The sequence below is a fragment of the Oculina patagonica genome, chromosome 9 (assembly GCF_052425735.1).
Source record: "Oculina patagonica isolate OP01 chromosome 9, crgOcupat, whole genome shotgun sequence".
Lineage (NCBI taxonomy): Eukaryota > Metazoa > Cnidaria > Anthozoa > Scleractinia > Oculinidae > Oculina > Oculina patagonica.
In genome coordinates, this window is record NC_135766.1 from 13,311,809 (window position 1) to 13,331,581 (window position 19,773).

Genomic DNA, 19,773 nt, shown 5'->3' on the forward strand with positions numbered 1-19,773 from the left:
TAGCAATTATCATAGTAACACAAGTATGAACTCTTTGAAGTCATTAATACTTTAAGACTAGTATTCACTGCATACTGAATAAGTGAAAAACATAAAGAGTATGTGAACATATGTCCTGAAAAAAGATAGGTCTGCAATGGGTACGTGTGAAAACATATGGATTAAACTTCTAATTTTAGATAAATTATTATATATTTGTCGATTGGAATTTCAAATCCAGCCATACTCCTAAAAAAATATTTGATTGTTTAGGACATTGACTGAATAAAGTTAACAAAACTCGAGCTTGTTTCACTTCTTTACCTTTTCTCAGTTTCAACTGCCTTTGCTTTCGCAGCTGTGATGATCTTTGAACAGCTATCAAGTTGCAGAATGGATGAAATAAGGAGATTCTTGTGAACAACCTACAAGAAAAGAAAAAAAATAACCGAGACTTACATTTTAAAAATTTTTGGTTTGTATCTGATCTTAAAATCGGTTTATAAAGTTGGTAAAAAAAATTCACGCGGAAACAACAGACCATGACATTCATCCGGATTATGTAGAAATTTTATTTTTAGGTACACTGTAAATTCCAAACAAACTTTAAACATGCCTAAGGGACATATATTTTCGAAAGAAACATTCTTGATAGGCAGGCAATTAGCTTACAACACCTCTGGTCGGATTATCTCCCGCACACATGACACAATAAAATAATAAAGTTGCTACTGCTTTAAATTAAAAATATTGTTCTCACCTGCGACATTAAAATTGTTTGTAACTTCTCCACTCCTGTGCCAGACATAATCTGCAACAAACACGAATGACCAACTCAGCAATTGAATTCAATTTTATTTGGCGCTATATGCCAAAAGTGTATATAGCATTAAAGAAAAGCAACGAAAAGAATATCCATGGACCCCCTAGAAATGAAAGAGTAAAATAAATCCCTAGGCTACCTTTTAACAAAAGAGAAGTCATTGGGTGACCGTATACAAGCGAAAGAGACATATCGTGGCTACCTACAGAAAAAAAGAAGTTCCATGGGCTAGCCACAGGCGAATGAATCTCCTATAATCGCTAAACAGCAACGCTCTCTATTCACACAATTGAACCTAATCATCGATTTTGAGACGTGTTGGCATGCTAAAAAAAACTTTGTAGGGCCTAGAACATTACTCTGGACTTTTATTGTGACCTTTGTCGCTTTTCTCAAAGAGATTGCAAGGGGAAACTGGGTGTGATGTTGTTGTAGGCAAATCGACGTACAGTGTAACGAAAATGTGTTTTTTTTTTAACAAACCTGTAACAACCCTTCTCTTGTTCGGAAGCTAAACGTTCCTAAATGCTTTTCATCCAATTCTTGAATAGCCAAAGGAGTGTAGGCTGGGGTATACCTACATCAAAACAAAAACAAATTGATTTTTCACATACTACCGAAAATTTTATTTGTCCCTTTTTTGGTGGAAGGATTTTACAATCAAATATATTTTTTTTTTAAGGGTAAATAATTTTTTATTTAATAAATAAATATTTATTTTTTTGAAAATTTTTTTATTATAAGAATTTCCTTAGATTATTAACATAAATTGCTAGTAACAAATGTAAGCCGTTTTACCCAGTATATCTTGAAACTAGAGTTCTGTGAGTGTAGACACAGAAATTCTGCAAACAAGAATTCGTTGGAGTGACCACGTCAAATTTTTTTAAAGTTTCACGACGCTTAGATGCCCTTATTAAAATTTAATACACACGACTTTTCCGGGCCTGGAAAGAAGCTAGAAATTTCATGACATTTCGAACTTTTCCACGACTCTGTGGATCGTGGAGACGAATCAAGAATGAAAATTTAAACTCCAGAAAAAAACTTGGAAATTGCTTAAAACTAATCATTACAAAAATAACAGATATCTACTCCTTCGCCAGATCATAAGCGAATTATCACCTGTCAACCCTACTGTCGTCCTCTTGCACGACAGTAATAAGTACATTTTGTATCTCAGCATCTGGTTTTGTCTGTGCGAAGTCAAAAGATACAGCGCGAAGAAAAGCATGGTACTCATCAAACCCAATCTCTTTAGCTTGCCGCTTGTAGGCCTGTTAACAAAGACAATACTGTTGAGATGTATAAAGTTATGATTATTACTTTTCTGTCACCAGGACCTGCCTTAGATCACATTATTTGGTATGGATGTAAGCTAGTGGCACTAAATGTTTGAAGTATACCGTTTTTGACTGAAAAGCGAAAATGGGGCACTGCTCACGTACATTGTAACTCTACAGGTAATTTCTAAAACTGCTATTGTTGCGAAACTGAAATGCCAAGATGCTTGCAGCATGACGTACATTCATGCAGTGTTTGACCACTCAGAATTCTTGAAATGCAACAAGATATTTGCGGAACAGAGTTTATCCCGACTTCCTAATACAGCAAGTAAAAAATACTCTTAAAAAAAGCACAAAAGAGCACGTGGCAAGACCGAAAGGTAGTCTGGGTATTCACTTGAATTTTGCACATTGGCCTAGAGTAAATGTACAAGTTTGTATTTTTGCACGTGAATAATTTGTTTTTTTTTTCGTCCAAGGAGGCTTTTTTTCTGTAGCGTCACTTGTACTATCGCAAATCTTTGAGTTATAAAAAAATCTTCTAAAATTCATCGTTGCTAAAATTACCTTGTTTCCACATGTTTGAAAAGAAAGAAAACGTGCAAATTTTCGTTTGTTATGTACCTTATTCTCACTTAATTTCGCGAGAACAAAATTTCGCGATTTTGAAAAAATTTCGAAATTTAATACTCGCGAAATATAGGACACGCGAAGTTTAAAATCGCGAAAGTTAATATCATACTGATAAAAATTATGTAAAAAAATAATGAAACTCGATGTATTTTATCATAGTTATTCTAAAATGTCTGAGCTTCATGTTTAGGAGTTTCTTGTTTAATTTTAATTTAATGTCCATTAGTTATCTCCCACTCTATCAGTCGCACTGTTCGAACTGTTCTCTGCCGCCAAGTTCCTCAAAATCTCGCTCTTGCAAAAGTGGATGAACCTATTAGGGATTTAGACTGTTGAATACCTTATGTTTTGTTATGCGTATACTGTTTTGTTTGCTGTTTTTACGATGACTTTCATATTAATTATGTTGTTACAGTTTCGAGATCAAATAGAAGAATAGGTAAAAATCGCGAAATTTAATACACTCCAATTGTACCTTCCTCTCAAAATCGCGAAATTAAGGTGGCCCGCGGCTAATTCCGGGAGCGAAGGTGCTATTTTTTAAATCGAATTTTGGGGATGAAAACCGTAACCGATTTCTTTGATTTTTGGTAGTCGTAATAACAAATGTTCAAATTTTATAAAGCTTTACCTTTTAAAGCCCAAAATATAAACAATCGCGAGAAATAAGCACTTTATGGAAAACCTTTTTTTCGAAAATATGCGAATATTTTCAAAACGCGAAGATAGATTTTTTTCTAATTAAGGTCAATCACTTCAAGTAAGCCTAGGTTTCATGTGAGCAAGTTTCAACTAAATCGGCTGGGTAGAAATTGCTGCACAGTTGACTGTTTATTTTTCGCATAAAAATATTGTAATTGGATATTTTCGCCAGCTATTGCAACAATGCTTAATTAATGCTAAGATCACTTCTGTCAGTTGAAAGCTCAATACCTCCTAAAAAGTTGCTGAAAAATCTGTAACGATCTGATATTCTCCGCTAAAGTTATTATCAAATGAAGCATAAGTGGTTTACGGTGCGAAAATTTCAAATTAGAAAAATTCAATCTTTTTCGAATTAAAAAAAATCGACCGATTTTTTTTCTTTTAATTTTTAGTATACAAAAATCCAACATATAAGCAAACGCCCTCATCTAGTTTCGAGCGTGAAGTCTCGATGAAACTCGTCAAATTTGGCTCTTCAAGATAGCTACCTCTCGTCCTTCAGTTTAAAGCGCTTTGGAAACCCCTCAACTAACAGTAAATTATTCAAACATGCTGCATTCTCAAGATAATTTAGCACCTGGAAATGAACGCCCGTTTATTTCAAGGTGCTAAAAAATCTTGGGAATGCGGCAAGTTTGAATAATTTACTGGAACACAAGGGTTTCCAAAGCGCTTCAAAATGGAAGACGAGAGGTAGCCATCTTCACGTACTAAATTCGGCGAGTTGAATCCAGTCTACACACACGAATTAGATAAGGCCGTTTGTGTACATGCTGGATTTTCTCATACTTAAAAATAAAAGAAAAAAAATCGGTAGTTTTTTTGTAATTCGAAAAACAATGAATATTTTAAAAAATACACTTAACGCACCGTAAACATCTTCTGTTTTAATTGTTTATAACGTTTGCTAGGAGTTTCCGATCTTTTCAGAATTTTCAGCATTGTTTTAGCTGGTATTAAGCTTTCAAATAATCAATGCAATCAAAACATTAAACAAGCGTTGTTGTAACAACTGGCAAAAAAAAAATCAGCATAATATTTTTTAAGCTAAAATCTAACAGTCAACTGTGCAGCAATTTCTACCCAGCCGATTTCGTTGAAACTTGCTCACATGAATTCTTGGATAATTTGAACGTATTAACAGCAATAAGAAAAAAATCTATTTTCGCGTTTAGAAAATATTCGCGTTTTATTAAAAAATAGGTTAATTTAAAAGTGCTTATATTTCGTGTTCACTGTTTTTGTTTTTTCCAAATTTTAAAGCTTTATTAAATTTAAACATTTGTTTTTACGACTACCAAAAATCAGAGAAATCGGTTACGGTTTTCATCCCCAAAATTCGATTTAAAAAATAGCACCTTCGCTTCCGGAATTAACCGCGGGCCACCTTAAGTACTCGCGAAATATGGCTCTTGAATTTTCGCGAAATGAAGTACTCGCGAAATTTAGTGAGAATAAGGTAATTATATCACACTAGTATTCAGCACATGCAGTAGCTCTCTATTTATTTATTTATTTATTTATTTATTTATTTATTTATTTATTTATTTATTTATTTATTACATTTCTTTATACACGGTTAAAAACATCAGGAAGATACTACTAAATTACAGTTATAATAAAAATTAATACAAATATACTATTAATGAATACTAATTAATAAAAATTGAAGACGTAAATCCATTAAACTAATCCTGTTTTCCATGAATGCCGTGTCTAACTTTACTTTTAAATTGATAAAAGGATTTTATCATCCTGAGATTACAGGGTAGGCTGTTCTAGAGAGTTGCACCACTGTAACTAAAGCTATTTTTCATATAGTTAGTTCGTGGATGAGGTACAACCAGTTTGTTTTCGGAATCCCTTAGAGAATAGTGCATTCCGTTACGTTTTAGAAATTTAGACGATAGGTATTCAGGGACCAAGCCATTTAAAGATTTAAATACCCTTAAGGCTTTCTGAATTTGACGCTGGGTACACAAATCTTTCCAACCCAGTTGTCGTATTAGATCTTTGGCATCAGCATCATAACTAGAGGAAGTTAACACGCGAGCGGCGCGGTTCTGAAGCTTCTGTAGCCTGTCCGACAAAGTTTTACCGCAATTACCCAAGACAAGATTGCAGTAATCGAAATGAGGTTGAATTAGAGCATTGTATATATAAAGCAGTGTAGCTGGTGGAACAAAAGGCCTAACTCGTTTTATGGCACCAATCCCAGATGCAATCTTTTTAGACTTCTACTTCTACCCATACTTCCCTTCGGTCTGGTCGCGTGCACTTTTGTGCTTTGTTCCGACAATCTCACTCGAAACAGCTGTATGTACTGTGTGCATGGTTACACGAACTATGAGCACTTACCTTTGTGACAACATCTGTCTCCTGGGCTGCTGTGATAAGCCTGTGCCTCAATGTTACAACCTGGGAAAAATCCAAACCAAATGATTAAGGCTCACACATTTACACGGGTACCCACACTATCTGTTTATATTAGGCACCTGTGACTGCTAGACCTACAGTGACGTACATTGCCTTTAAAGCCTCGGAGGCGCGGTGGCCTAATGGTTATTGCGTTGAACTTCGGTTCAAGCAGTCTGGGTCGAACCCCTGGCCGGGATCTTTGCGTTGCGTTATTAGGCAGAACATTTAACCCACATAGTGCCCCTTCCCCTTGGTGTATAAATGGGGACCGGCAAACTTTAACCATGCGATGGACTAGCATTCCATCCAGGGGGAATAGAAATAACGGAGCTGTTTATTTGTTTGGTGGGGAATCCGGGTGGTTAACTATTGTACGAAGGAATTACAAACTCGATCACTAACTTATTTCTTACCTCTAACAACTTCGACCACTTTTCTGTAAGAATCTTTTGTTTTTCTTTGACAGACTTTCGTCCTCCTTTCGTGGAATTTGAGGCTTGGTTCACTAGAGACTGAGCCACTTCACAAACAAAGATCGGGTCTTCCACAAACACCTCTGAAAAGAGCTACAATGACAGAAAATGTGGTTACATCTCTGGGATTCCATTGTGAAGTGCATTGTACTACATTACAGACAAGCTACATGTACCTTGAAAAAATGTCATTTATACAAAGAAAGGAATTGTCTGTTTTTTTTTTTTTTAAATCGCGTGCGTGATATAACATATCATATCGCAAATATGAAAAGGGAAAATTCAAATCGTTGTAAACACGAGTCTAAGATTAATTGTGTTAAAAATGGCTCCAATTAGAGCTTGGCTGAATCAAAGAGCTGTTACGTAACTGCAAATTACTTTGAAATGTTTCTGAAAACTAACACGTCAGCACCTCCCACGTCCATGGGAGACCAGGGGAGGATTTGGTGGATCAATGTAGTCCCTCTTAGCCAGATGAGACTGGGGCATGGAGTGGCTCTGAAGACACCTGATTTGATTGGCTACATTTTTATCGCATTTACCCAATCAAATCAATCGTAGTAAAATTCTTTACAATAAAGGGAATTTAAAACGGTTGATTTGATTTGCTAATTTAAATTTCCTTTGTTAAAGATCAAGCCAATCAATTCATGTGTCCACAGAGCCACTTGTTCCTAGTGTCCCAAGCTCAGCCAGCTGAGAGGGACAAGCGGGTCTGGGGAGGACAAAGTTAACAGTCATAGTTGTATTAAACAAGCCAAAGCTACCTTAACAGTGGAGAGAACAAGTGTATTTTTCGGCAAATCCGCGTTGAAGCACTTGTTAAGTTTCCGATGTTATATTATACAATCAACAAATAGCACGAGGATTCGAGAAGCCTCCGAAGAGGCGAGTTCGGTCTAGTCTCAAAACATCAACTAGTACTTATTCCCCCATCGACTGTAAATGGCATGGCATGTAATACTCACATCTTTCTGCGTCTGCAGTGCAAATGAGTGGCCAGTGGGTTCTTGACTGTCCCATTCCTTTTGTACTACTTCATATAAGCGACGTTCCAGGGATATAATTTCTCCAGTACTTTTCGGTTTGTGTATTTGTTTAAACATCTAGTTTGAAAAAAAAGCGACCATTAAGCATTTGAGTCCATGTGTTTCGTATGTGTTAATTTAATAGTGTGTGTAAAGATTCCGCTTGTACATCAAAGGCAAAATGTATGGTCACTTTCAGTTGAAAAGCAAAATGTCCGCGCAACAGATTAACCTCGTTGGGTGAGCTTGACACTGCCAAAACGTATTCTTATTTCTAAAGTTAAAGGGACTGTGTTTATTTTATTTTTTTAAAGTTTTGCTAAATACTTGCTATGAAACTTAACGTTTGCAAAGAAATTCCTCTTTTGGATCCTAATGACAAAATCATAGCTTATTGCAACCAAATGTGTCTCCCGGGCGTTATTATTTAAAGTTATAAGCAGATGAGACTAACTGTGAAAACTGCATGTTCAGCCCAACAATATTTCAAAAACCCATATTGCAATCGGTTTCAATCTTCGTCACTTTTGGCCATCCGTTCCTTCTTTTGTATTTGCTGTGTTTATATTGTAATGTTCCTTCACTGTTTTAAGAGGTTAATTTTATATTTCACTGCGTCTGATAGTCATTTCCGATGCCTAAATTTGGCTAAAATCCGTGACACAGTCCCTTTAAGTATAATCATTTAGTGGCCTCACTCAGCAGTACTTGTTTTTGCTAAAAAGAAATAGGGAAAATTGTAATTTGCGTACCTTTGAAGCATTTTGTATTGATTCATATACCCTGCTGGCCAGACCGAGGGATGGATGAAACTCTAACATGTAGACATACCTCAAGGCGGGTCTGCAATAAACACAATGTCAGCGAACGTGTACCGTAATGATTCGATTTAGCGCCCTCCTTCCAATAAGTGCCCCCTTACGAATAAACGCCCCCTTCGAATGTGTTTTTGTAAATAAGCGCCCCTATTCCAATAAGCGCCCCCATTCTTATTAGCGCCCCCGTTCTTATAAGCACCCCTATTCTAATAAGTCCCCCTATTGTGGAAATCTGCCCATACTGAAGTCATTGACGTCAACTAGATAAACTCCTGACCGTTCGCCGTACAGTTCATGTATATATTTACTGCTAAAATGAACAATTATTTTAAAAGTAACTGAACTTTAAACAATTTCTAACTGTTACAGTTTCTGTTATTGTTAGATACATTTGGTTGTTTCTCAAGAAATTAAATAAGCGCCCTGTCCCGAATAAGCGCCCTCCCTCGAGGTGCCAAAAGTAAATAAGCGCCCCGGGCGCTAAATCGAATCATTACGGTACATGTATTTCCACCAAGTCTGCTTACAAGTCATGTGGGTGCCTACCCAGGCCAACTGGCACTACATAGTAAACTCAAGTTTTTAAACGCAACATATATCTTATGGAAGAAACGGCTACCATAAACAAATCGAATTGAATGAAAGGCATTGGAAGCCGATTCTTCACGAGTAGTGAGGACAAATTATTACATCTATGATGAAGGAACTTGAAATATTGCTACCCCTCTTGCATGGCAAATAATCCTGCAGAGACTAGTTGATGCCCTCGAGGAGATCCTAAGGGACCAACAAATGGGCTTTAGAAAGAACAGGTCTTGTACTGACCATATCGCAACCCTAAGTATTATAGCTGAGCAGTCGCTAGAATGGAACTCTTCACTTTACATCACTTTCATAGACTTTGAAAAGGCCTTCGATAGTGTCGATCACAGCACTCTCTGGAAGATTCTTCGCCACTATGGAATCCCAGAGAAGTTTATTGCCATCATACAGCAGTCGTACTACAATTCTCAAACCAGGGTAATACACAATCGTGAACTTACACCGCCTTTCTCTGTGAAGACCGGAGTCCGACAAGGCTGCATCCTATCACCTATGCTTTTTCTTTTGGTTATTGATTGGATAATGAAGACCACAACGGAAGGATCCAGGACGGGATTGCAATGGACCCTCTTCTCCCAACTGCACGATCTGGATTTTGCCGATGACCTCGCCCTACTTTCCCACAACCACAGACATGCGCAGGATAAAGTCAACTCATTGGCTACGACCGCAGAAATGACAGGTCTTAACATCAACAAGACCAAGACCAAGACAATGCGCATAAACAGCACAAACCAAGCCCCAATCAAGCTGGACAATGAGGACATAGAGAATGTCGCCTCCTTTACCTACCTAGGAAGTGTGATAGCTGTTGATGGTGGAACCGAACGGGACGTGTTGGTGAGGATTGGCAAAGCCAGAACAGCCTTCCTTCTACTCAGACCTGTGTGGAGATCAAAGGAAATATCCCTGCGGACCAAGCTAAGGATCTTTAACACTAATGTTAAAACAGTACTGATGTATGGAGCTGAAACTTGGAGAGTAACGAAGAACATCACAGATAAAACCCAAGCCTTCGTCAACCGCTGCCTACGCTACATCCTTGGCGTAAGATGGCCAAACACCATCAGCAACGAAGATCTATGGGCAAGGACTCAGGAAGACAAGATGATGATTCAAATCAGAAGAAAGAAGTGGAAATGGATAGGACACACGCTAAGGAAACCACACAATAGCGTAACTAAACAGGCACTCTTCTGGAACCCTCAAGGAAAGAGAAATCGTGGAAGGCCAAAAAACAACTGGAGAAGATCAGCCGAACAAGAACTGCGGCAGATAGGTCTACGATGGACCCAAATTGAACACCAAGCCCAAGACAGAGAACAGTGGAAGAAAACTGTGGATGAGCTATGCTTCACTTAGGAGCCAAGGCTATATATATATACTTGCATGGCATGTTGAAGACTGATTACCGTAAATTAATGATCTAATAAACGCCCACTCTCAAATAAACGCCTCGTATCTAATTAACGCCTCATGTCTAATAGACGCACCCTCCCCCCTCCAAGAACCGCCTCAAACACCAAGGTAACGCTCCACAGAGTAAAATTACGCAACAGGCCGTTTCCGAGTTACCCTTTGCCTCTGTTTCAAATCGAGTCTACGTGCAAAACCATTCAAATAAAAATGAGTTTGATTTGCATGAAAATGGACCTGTAGGTGAGACTCATTTTCTTTCGCACGTTACTGTGAAATCAAACCTTGACTCAAGAGTGGAGAATCACTGTGATTCTCTTGTAAATTAGGGAACTTGTACTATTTGCAGTGGAACTTTCTATACATTGGGTTCCTTAGCATTGTTTTCCAAACTTTTGCCATCTTTAAGAAATTAAAATGCGAATGAGAACTCGCCACTGTATGAGAAATTTCACCTGATGTCTCTTTAACACCTCTTCACCCCGATGACGATGAATGCATCGATATCGAACTATGAACGACATCTCCTGGCTTTGCATTAGCGCAGAATAGATAAGTCTCCTACTCACAAACTCTGTTGACTATCATACTCCGTGAGCAAACTACGCGTCTTATTTATTTTGTTTACGCTGTTACAGTAAAGTTAAATAAATCCCTCATATCTATTTAACGTCTCCGCTAGGGGCCCTTAAATTTAACAGACGCCCCAAAATACATAAGTTAAGTTACGGTACTCCTAAAATTGTTATCAGGTTGCCCTAAAAAAGTTTCACCAGTCATTTATGCAGTTCGCTGGAGAGACGCGCTATCTTTACCAAGATCACATCATGACAATACTAGTCACAATTCAAAACCTCTGGACTGACACCGAACCTTAGACCATTGCATCTCCCAAATAGAATACTATACCCACCACAAGTCCCCAAACACTCTAGCATTAAAAGTTGAACAAACCAGGATATTTAAATTCCTTACCGACTTGTGTTTACCGCTATATGTTGCTGTGGGATGATCCGATGAGGAAGACCGAACAAAGCTGCAAATGATTATAATAAAAAATAAATACTGTATTACACACCACTGGAGATCTAAGGGATAATTTCCTTAGGGCGTAAAAAAGGTCCTCGTTTAAAACGATATTTCGTAAGCTTAAATGTACTCTAAGCATGGCAGGTCCACACTAGCTTATGGTTACCATACCAGACCTGCCTCAACAAAAAATTATGTATGTATGCATGTATGCACAATTGCCTTGCAGTCTTCCCTATTAAAGTGATAAATGATCATCGCAGTGAATTTCCAATTTAAGCAATTGGAATAAAGAAGCCTGAAAAAAAAAATTCAGGGCTTCAACGGGATTCGAACCCGTGACCTCCGCGATACCGGTGCGATGCTCTACCAACCAGGCGCGTAGGAGGGGGGGTTCGAAGGGTTCGAACGAACCCCCTTTGGAGGTCAGTAATGGAGGACTGAAAACACAAACTGTTGATTTTCAGCTTTTAGCAAATAGTGGGGGAATGGAAAACAAACTTTGAGTGTTTCAGCTTTTAAATTACCCCGCAAGAAAACGCTAAAAGTATCGGGAAAGTATTAAATTGTTAGGAAAATATATCCTAGTGACCTAGTATTATATGCAGTCAAAATAATCCCATCGTTGAAAAAATATTTCCTTAACAGGCTTTCGGTATTTGATAAATGGAGTATCAAGACGATTGGCGGGGATTACAATTTCGGGGGACCAAGGTGATACGTGTATTTAGTGCATATTGACGCTTTGACGCCGCTTTTAGTACATTGACGGTGGAGCCGGGGGGTGGGGGCTTAACCTTAATTTTTACCCTGAGATGCCTTTGCAGCACATGTCAAGCTTTTGTAAAACGTTTCGTTTACTAAGCCGGTATGTATGTATGAATGCATCAAGTTAACAAAACAGCGGAAATATTGTTGTTATGACTAAAAATACCTGTTATTTTACACTCCATTGAGTTTGAAATATTGACGTACACAATGCTGAAAATAGCATTTCCGGGCCTCTAGATTTCAAAATATTCTGGGGGGACATGCCCCCAGACCCCTCTAGAGGCTCGCGCCTTCGGCGCTCGTATTAAATAACCCCCCTTAATAAATGATCCTGCCAATACGAACACCCTTCCAAAAACCTCAGCTACGCGCCTGCCAACTGAGCTATTGAAGCCACACATTGGGAGCGAGGTCAATTGTGAGTTCATATTTTCCCGTGAGAGGAGTGAAATGATGTAATGTATATGAAATGATTCATATATGAACTGCGGATGTATATGAAAGTGATAAATGATCATCGCAGTGAATTTCCAATTTAAGCAATTGGAATAAAGAAGCCTGAAAAAAAAATTCAGGGCTTCAACGGGATTCGAACCCGTGACCTCCGCGATACCGGTGCGATGCTCTACCAACTGACCTATTGAAGCCACACATTGGGAGCGAGGTTGTGCTTTCATTACTTTTTTCAGGCCACTGTATCTGATCAACATTTATTTACTGCCAAAAGGTTTCAGAAAGACACGCTATTGCTACTGCAAGACCCCGCTGTGCTACGATGATTGTAATCACTAAATGAAGGGATTTTATCTTACCAGGGTTATCCTCCCTGCAGACTTTTTGAATGTACTCTCGCTGGTCATCAATCTGAATGAGAATCAAAACAAATAATCCGGTCAACAATTTGCTTGAGAAGTAAATCTAAGTTAAGCATTAGCAGTGATGTGGTCGAAGAGGCACAGGGCATGTTTTGTAAAATGCTGTCTTTTCTAACAAGATGGGGCAATATAGGTAACATTAAATCCTGATTGACCTGAACGTTCTCTTGTATGTAATAAATTATGTTCCAGACAAAGACTGTACAAACCTGTTTGTCAAGAATTGATTTGATTAAGTTGCAATGAAGTCGAAGACAGACACACTCAGCACGGTAAATCTTGACAAAATAGTCAGCAGAAAAATCATATCTTGGTCTTTCATGCATCACGTTCACCATTATCTGAAATGTAGAGAAAACCCGTCAAAAACATAGACGATACTGCCTTATTTGTTACAACAAACATACATTTTAAGATAAATAATGATAACTAGTAATCAAGAAAAGCACAATAAAAGTGGAAAAACGTTTTGTTCCTTGCTATAACCTAGTGGTCAATCTTTTCAATACCGTAAAATTCCGGTTATAAGCCCTGGGCTTATACAACTTCGTAAGGGGATTTGTGCGGGCTTATATCCGGGAGGGCTTATAAGCGGAATAAAAAAAAGTTTCGAAACGAGCCACGGGAGTGTTGATCGAAATACGTTTTTAAGTTTAAAACGCATAGTAAAGCAATATTTAGCCCTGTTCAGTATTGTTATCAAGCAGAGGGGGGCTTATATCCGGGGGGCTTATAATCGGATTGTTTTGTTTCCAGGTAGATAGGCTTATAACAAGGGGGAGGGGCTAATAAGCGGGGGGGGGGGGCTTAAAACCGGAATTTTACGGTATATGGGTCATCAGTCTTTATGCATACTTGTTGCTACAAACCTGAGCAAGCCGTTTCTTTTCTTTTGGGTCGAAGACGTGATGATATGCTTCCAGGTAACAGTCCAACAGCTTGAGTAATGAGTAAAACCAAAAACATGTCAATGGCATTGAAAGATTGCAGAAAACGTTTAAAAACAGAAAGAGAATGAGACAGTGACATGTCTGAATGTTTTACTTGGCAATGTTTACCTGTCTCTTGTTTTCCAAATATGCTGCTTCATTTGTCCACAAGTCCAAAAGAACGGCAAACCTATCGACTTGCTGATGTCCATAAGCTCCCAGATCAATGTGATCTCCCTGAAACTAATGCAAGTAGGCAGGCCAATAAAACGTGTGCTAAATTTACATAGGTACGAGGCTGAAAATATGAGACGGTATTGAGCGAAATAGAGGACACAAGTTAAGGTCGCTGCTGCTTTACTTAAAAACATCGGGTAGTTAGAAGGTGAAAGATGCATTACGAAAGACGAATGGTGAAAGATCTTAATGGAATGTTCATTTATATTGACACCAACCTTGAGAGTTTTGGGCAGTCTCAAGTCTTTGTCTTTCTCGATAAAATGAGTCGCCACTAGCAAAAGTTCTGTTTCCAGTTCCCTAAAATAACAAAAAAGAAGCAATCGACATTACACAACAAAAAACTAGCGTCGTTGTTTGGTCATAGTATGTTATTTTATGTTTCTTTACTGGCTGAAAGAATTGAAGAAGGAAACCATGGGCCAGCTCGAGATAGAGTAAAGTCCATTGTTTTAGAAGTCCTGAAAAAATAACTGCTTACGAAACCTTCTCTTTATTTCTCAATCAAGCCAAAAAGATTCAAAGACATTTTTCTGATTTATCCGTGTTGTACTTACTTGAAGTCTGACAGCGCTGAGTCATACAAAATGTAGTAGCCTCGCTGGTCCTGAATGTGAACTCGTCCTTCCTCTGTCGTGAAGAAATCATCGTGATTTTCGACCTGTAATAATGAATAGGACGCAGTGAATTGAAAAACGCCCATGCAAAAGATATGGTAACAAAAAACGGAGCATGTTTGGCACCTTTACTGTTTACTGTATAAACATCAAGTTACGTTTCATTGGTATTTTTTCTTAAAATCCGCATTCAGTGTGAGACTTGCAGGAAAAAATGGGTCAAAAGCCGTTTAATGAGGGTAGAAATTTAATTTATATTTTTGTTGATACCGTTATTTGAAACAACAAAAACACTTACTTCCGAAAATTCCATGAATTCTGACTGTTCAACCCTGAAAAATACAATAACAATTTCGTTAGTGATGCTTCGTGTCATGGCTGTGTAGTCCATGGAGTCAAATTTCGAAAACTCTTTTGAGTTCCAAAGGGTATGTGGCTATAAAAAGAGTGTTGCAGCATGCCAGATTTTTGGTTTTCTGCCATTGCTGATTCGGTAGTTCGGTATGTTTACAAGTTGGTTCATGCAAGTTAATAAAATGACTAGACTACTACAAGGTTTGAAAAATAAATAGTAGACTCCACTTCCAGCACATTTTCTAGGTTTCACTAAACGTTACACCTTGATATATACATGAACGTACATTGTAAGTTGTATTTTTACTGAGGACACAACACAAGGAAGACGCAATGGCTCTCATGAATGTCGGGTGTAACAAAGTAGCTAGTAGAACACTGGTCTTTTAATAATATACCTGTAATCTGCTGGCGTGTTGTGAATATACTGGTGGGATCCAACGCCTGCAATTCCACCACCATGAAACACCTGATGCCTGAAAATGATATCACACGTCATTTGTTTACTTAAATTCTAGCTTACAGTTCTGTGAATGGGGCTAGGTCAAGCCGTTTAAGCTAAAGTCAATCTGTCATATTTTAAGTATATTTTAAGTACAACCAATACTGGTTTTCAAAAGAAGAAAATTCTATTCAATCAACCTTCCTCTTTCTGAACTTGATAGTTCAATACTTCATCTTTTGATACAAATTGCTCTAAACATGAATCTTTACTGGTTGATGGCGGAAAAGGGGGACCTATAAGTTTGCAATAAATTCAGCCTTCTTCGTGTATAAAGAGTCCATACCATGCTACAGATCCTGAATCAAAAACTTACTTGGATGGCTTTTGCTTTCCTCCTTCTAAAGACAAACCACCGTCATTTATCGTTAGAGTTCTCTCAGTGGATCTGAAGTAGTTTAGCATACCAAGGCACTACAAAGTGAACAACGAAGAAACACATTGTAACGTATATTAACAGAGAAATCGTGAATGACAGGGCAAACCTTTTCTTAATACGACTAAATGTTATCTACTTTGTGTAACAATTCCTGGTGATATAAAAGGGTACATGTGCCTATTCCAAGGCATTAGCACACAAGGGATGAATGAATGATAAGGCTATCACCAATCACACAGTCGTGTCACAAAGTTTTTAAATAATATACCTGTCAAAGAATTAATTTCCACCTATGTTAGAATTTTTAGAGTAAACTGTAACTTGGAACCTTCTTCCGCGACATTGAAGTACTCATATTGCACATAGGTTCTCCACAATATTCAGCATAAGGCACATTTCTTACCGATCTCTGTAGATCTCTAAGCCTGAGGTGCCTGAGCAGCAGAAAGGACATGTATGCCCCTTGTAGTTTACTGGCCTGAGTTTTGGCATCGTCATCATCCAAGCCAAGCAGCTCAACAGCTGTGCCAAGATCAAACTCGCCAGCGGTGTTACTACTTCCGCCCATGTCATCCTCGCTGATTTTGGTGTCAAACTCAAGAACGTCGTCCTTGGAACTCAAACTATATTAAATCAACAAACAGCTCAAAGTTATTACTCTAATAACGCCGAAAGAACAGCATCTTCTGTCAGCCTATTTAACACTTTAAAGTGGATTCCATTCTATGCAGAATCATATGTTAACCTATGTACCTTAATCTACAAACGGATTAATGGCACCACGCCGGAATATATAAATGATTTACTCATCAGAAACTCTGATACTCATAAAAGATCAACTCGTTTCTGTAATCTTAACTTAAGTTGCCCTCGATATAAGAGGAATACTGAAGGCGGCAAGACGTTAAGTGCAAGGACAATCAAAGAATTGAACTCACTTAGCGCGGACTTAAAACGGAGCCCAAGTGTTAATTTTTTTAAGCGTTCTCTTTTTAAACAAATTTTAAATAATCAAATCCATATGCAGTCATTCATGTAATTTTAATTCTTAATTGTCTTATTGTGTTTAATGTTGTACATAGTTTTATCTCAATCAATCTATTTTTAAAGTTTTTAACATTGTTATAATTCTGTTATTGTTATATTTTTGTGAGGGCCACAAGTTTATCAGTTTGATTACTGTCAGGTGTGACCCTCGTTAAATAAAGTCCTACTTACTTACTTACTTACTTACTTACTTACTAAATTATTCCTGACAGAAAACGTCAATCAAGGTTAAAAAGAAATGGTCAGCGTTCAGACTGCGCTGACCTGGACACTAGTTTTCACGTTTTGAAAAAAGTCCACCTTAACCCGAAATCAAAAATACGCATAGAGAACCTTCAGAAATCTGCTTCGACCTTCTCAGTGTTTTTTTTTTAATTTTCCCATTTAGTGAAACACTGAGAAGATTGAAGCAGATTTCTGAAGGTTCTTTTTGATAAAAGGCCACGGTGGACTTTTGTCAAAACGTGAAAACTAGTGTCCAGGTCAGCGCGGAAAGAACGCTGACCACGTTCCTTTTAATCTCGGGCAGGTCTCTTTCAGGGAAGAACTACGGTATCATTCTCGAAATGACTTCAAGCCAGTTGGTTTTCAGTAGGTCGACGCCACTATTATTGTGTTAGCAATATCATGTATGCTGTTGGAGACGAGCTGAGGTGAAACAGTTTTTTTGTTTTTGCTCCAACATCAGCTTTTTCAAAGAAGTTGCTACTTCAAGTTAATAGTCAACTTTTCCACCGAGACACAACAGAGTTTAATCACTGTTTTTATATTTGCTTGTTAAAGGGCAACTGTGATCATTTCATTTAAATTTAAATTTAATGACAACTTCAATCAGTGAAACAAGATTTTCAATCGCATAAGATTTCAATTCTCTGGCTAATGCCGCTTCATAAGGTGTATCGCATACATGTAGCTTTCTTGTTCTTTCTCCTGTTTGTTAACTCGATGAGTGCAATGGTCAAAACATAACGTATCTCTGTCATACGTTACTTAGGTGTATATAAAAACTATATCAACTTTAAGAGCTTCTTTACTCTGAATCAACTGCCTGCCGGACGATGTTATGACATTGCTGATATCTTCAAGGGTAAAATGACATGTGACAGATATTTACCTTACAGAAGCATAACTGAAAATACGTTTCCATACTGCAGCCGTGTCATTCTGTGTACGGTAAGTTGTCACGGATGCTGGGTGAGGTTTAGGTGGCTCTACCACCGCCTTAGCGTGTTCCTTTAACGATGACAGTATTCTCTGAAGACAAAAAAAAAACAACACTTGGTTAGACTGCATGTTTGACATTGCAGTTCTAGTTCTTAGCCCTGTGTGAATACGTTAACATGTAGAAATAATTGATCATCAAATTGAAATAAAAACTAAAATACCGTCAGGCATTTTTGTGCTACGTTTGATTAAACGATGGGAAAACCGCATTGAGTGTTTGCACGACGATTTGTAAAAGCGGCCCATGTTATTTATAGTAGCATTTTTTCCTGGTTAGAAATGACTAATAACGTTGACACGATTAAACCGTATTAAAATAAAAAAAGCACAATTAGATACCACACAGAAAACAACAGCTCATGACATTCATCCGGATTACATAGAAATTTTAGAGAGAAATGTGAACAATAAATAAATGATAATGATAATGAATTTATATAGCGCATTTTTCATATATATGTTCAAATGCGCTGTACATAACCTGTAATTTACTACACAAGGCCAGACCACAACACCGGAAGCTTCGTGCCCTATACTCTTTGCGAATAGTGTGTGGGTTCTTTAACGTCCCCTGTCATAAGACTAAAGATACAGGAGACGGGACCTACGCTTTATCGTCCTTTTCCGAGAAGACTAGAATGTCTAACCATTTGCAGATGTAATTACAAAGGCAGCACATATTCTCCTCAGTTATTTTAAGACCCTGAGTGTTGGTCCGGTCTGAGGTTCGAGCCCACGACCTCCCGCACAGCAGTCCGGCGCTCTACCAACTGAGCTAACCAGGCGGCGGATAACAACGCCTTTTCTTGTAAGCGTTGCTTTCTATGCAGGACGTTAATTTTATTAATGAACATGTACATTTTCCTTAAGTGTATTTAACCTTGGGAACATCCCTGGAGACCATACATACCGGCGGCATACAAAAAAATAGCATGAAATGACCCGATTACCGTATTTATTCGATTTACCGCCCTGGGCGCTTATTAAATTTTTGGACCCTGAGAGTGGGCGCTTATTCGAGGCTGGGCGCTTATTACATTTTCACCATTTTTAGCAACTGGTTACTTTATTTTGCAACAAAACAAAATTTTCTAATATCTTTGAAACCTTTTTAGAATTTTTAGATCAGTTACAAACCATTTATTCGTATTATAACCTCACCTGACCATCTTGAACATGAAGGAAGCGTGAATGGGCTCTCAGTAACTGAAAAAAAAGTTAAAGGGAAAATTATTTAATGCAAAAGGAACTGTCGAGGTTTAAGATAATGGTTGCCCTACTAAACGTAACAAAGCTTTAAAATACTGGCAACATTTTACCTCGTCAATATTTCCTTTCTGTTTTAGCTTTGTCATGACTTTGACTTGCGTTGATGTCTGTTCTGGCCTGGAAAATGGAGAGTGTACAAACAATGTATTACTTCTGCCAGTTCTACAGTAAGCTTATTTCAAGTGGGCACTACTGCAAGGTGGACACCTCTCCGAAGGTGGACACCTCTCCGAAGGTGGACACCTCTCCAAGGTGGAAATGGCTGACTGGCTGTTCCTGGCCGAATTTTACTTGTCTGCATGACACTAAACTCTCTCTAATGCAGACATGTCTCTTCGTCGGTTGTTGTTCTTAT

The 19,773-nt window shown here is 38.0% G+C and overlaps 1 protein-coding gene across 1 annotated transcript in view; it reads right to left on the reverse strand.

Moving 5' to 3' along the window:
* LOC144666195 (uncharacterized) overlaps positions 1–19,773 on the reverse strand; it is a 50,284-nt gene that overhangs the window by 21,742 nt on the left and 8,769 nt on the right. The window contains exons 9-30 of the mRNA XM_078527563.1: positions 19,469–19,535; positions 19,311–19,355; positions 18,040–18,179; positions 16,282–16,501; positions 15,816–15,913; positions 15,396–15,473; positions 14,942–14,975; positions 14,584–14,687; positions 14,245–14,326; positions 13,919–14,032; positions 13,730–13,798; positions 13,070–13,201; positions 12,798–12,849; positions 11,161–11,221; positions 8,101–8,191; positions 7,289–7,426; positions 6,258–6,410; positions 5,785–5,844; positions 1,928–2,079; positions 1,286–1,379; positions 740–790; positions 304–404 (exon numbers count right to left, since the gene is read on the reverse strand). Of these exons, the coding sequence (XP_078383689.1) occupies positions 304–404; positions 740–790; positions 1,286–1,379; positions 1,928–2,079; positions 5,785–5,844; positions 6,258–6,410; positions 7,289–7,426; positions 8,101–8,191; positions 11,161–11,221; positions 12,798–12,849; positions 13,070–13,201; positions 13,730–13,798; positions 13,919–14,032; positions 14,245–14,326; positions 14,584–14,687; positions 14,942–14,975; positions 15,396–15,473; positions 15,816–15,913; positions 16,282–16,501; positions 18,040–18,179; positions 19,311–19,355; positions 19,469–19,535 (2,136 nt within the window). The remainder of the gene's footprint in view (positions 1–303; positions 405–739; positions 791–1,285; positions 1,380–1,927; positions 2,080–5,784; positions 5,845–6,257; positions 6,411–7,288; positions 7,427–8,100; positions 8,192–11,160; positions 11,222–12,797; positions 12,850–13,069; positions 13,202–13,729; positions 13,799–13,918; positions 14,033–14,244; positions 14,327–14,583; positions 14,688–14,941; positions 14,976–15,395; positions 15,474–15,815; positions 15,914–16,281; positions 16,502–18,039; positions 18,180–19,310; positions 19,356–19,468; positions 19,536–19,773) is intronic.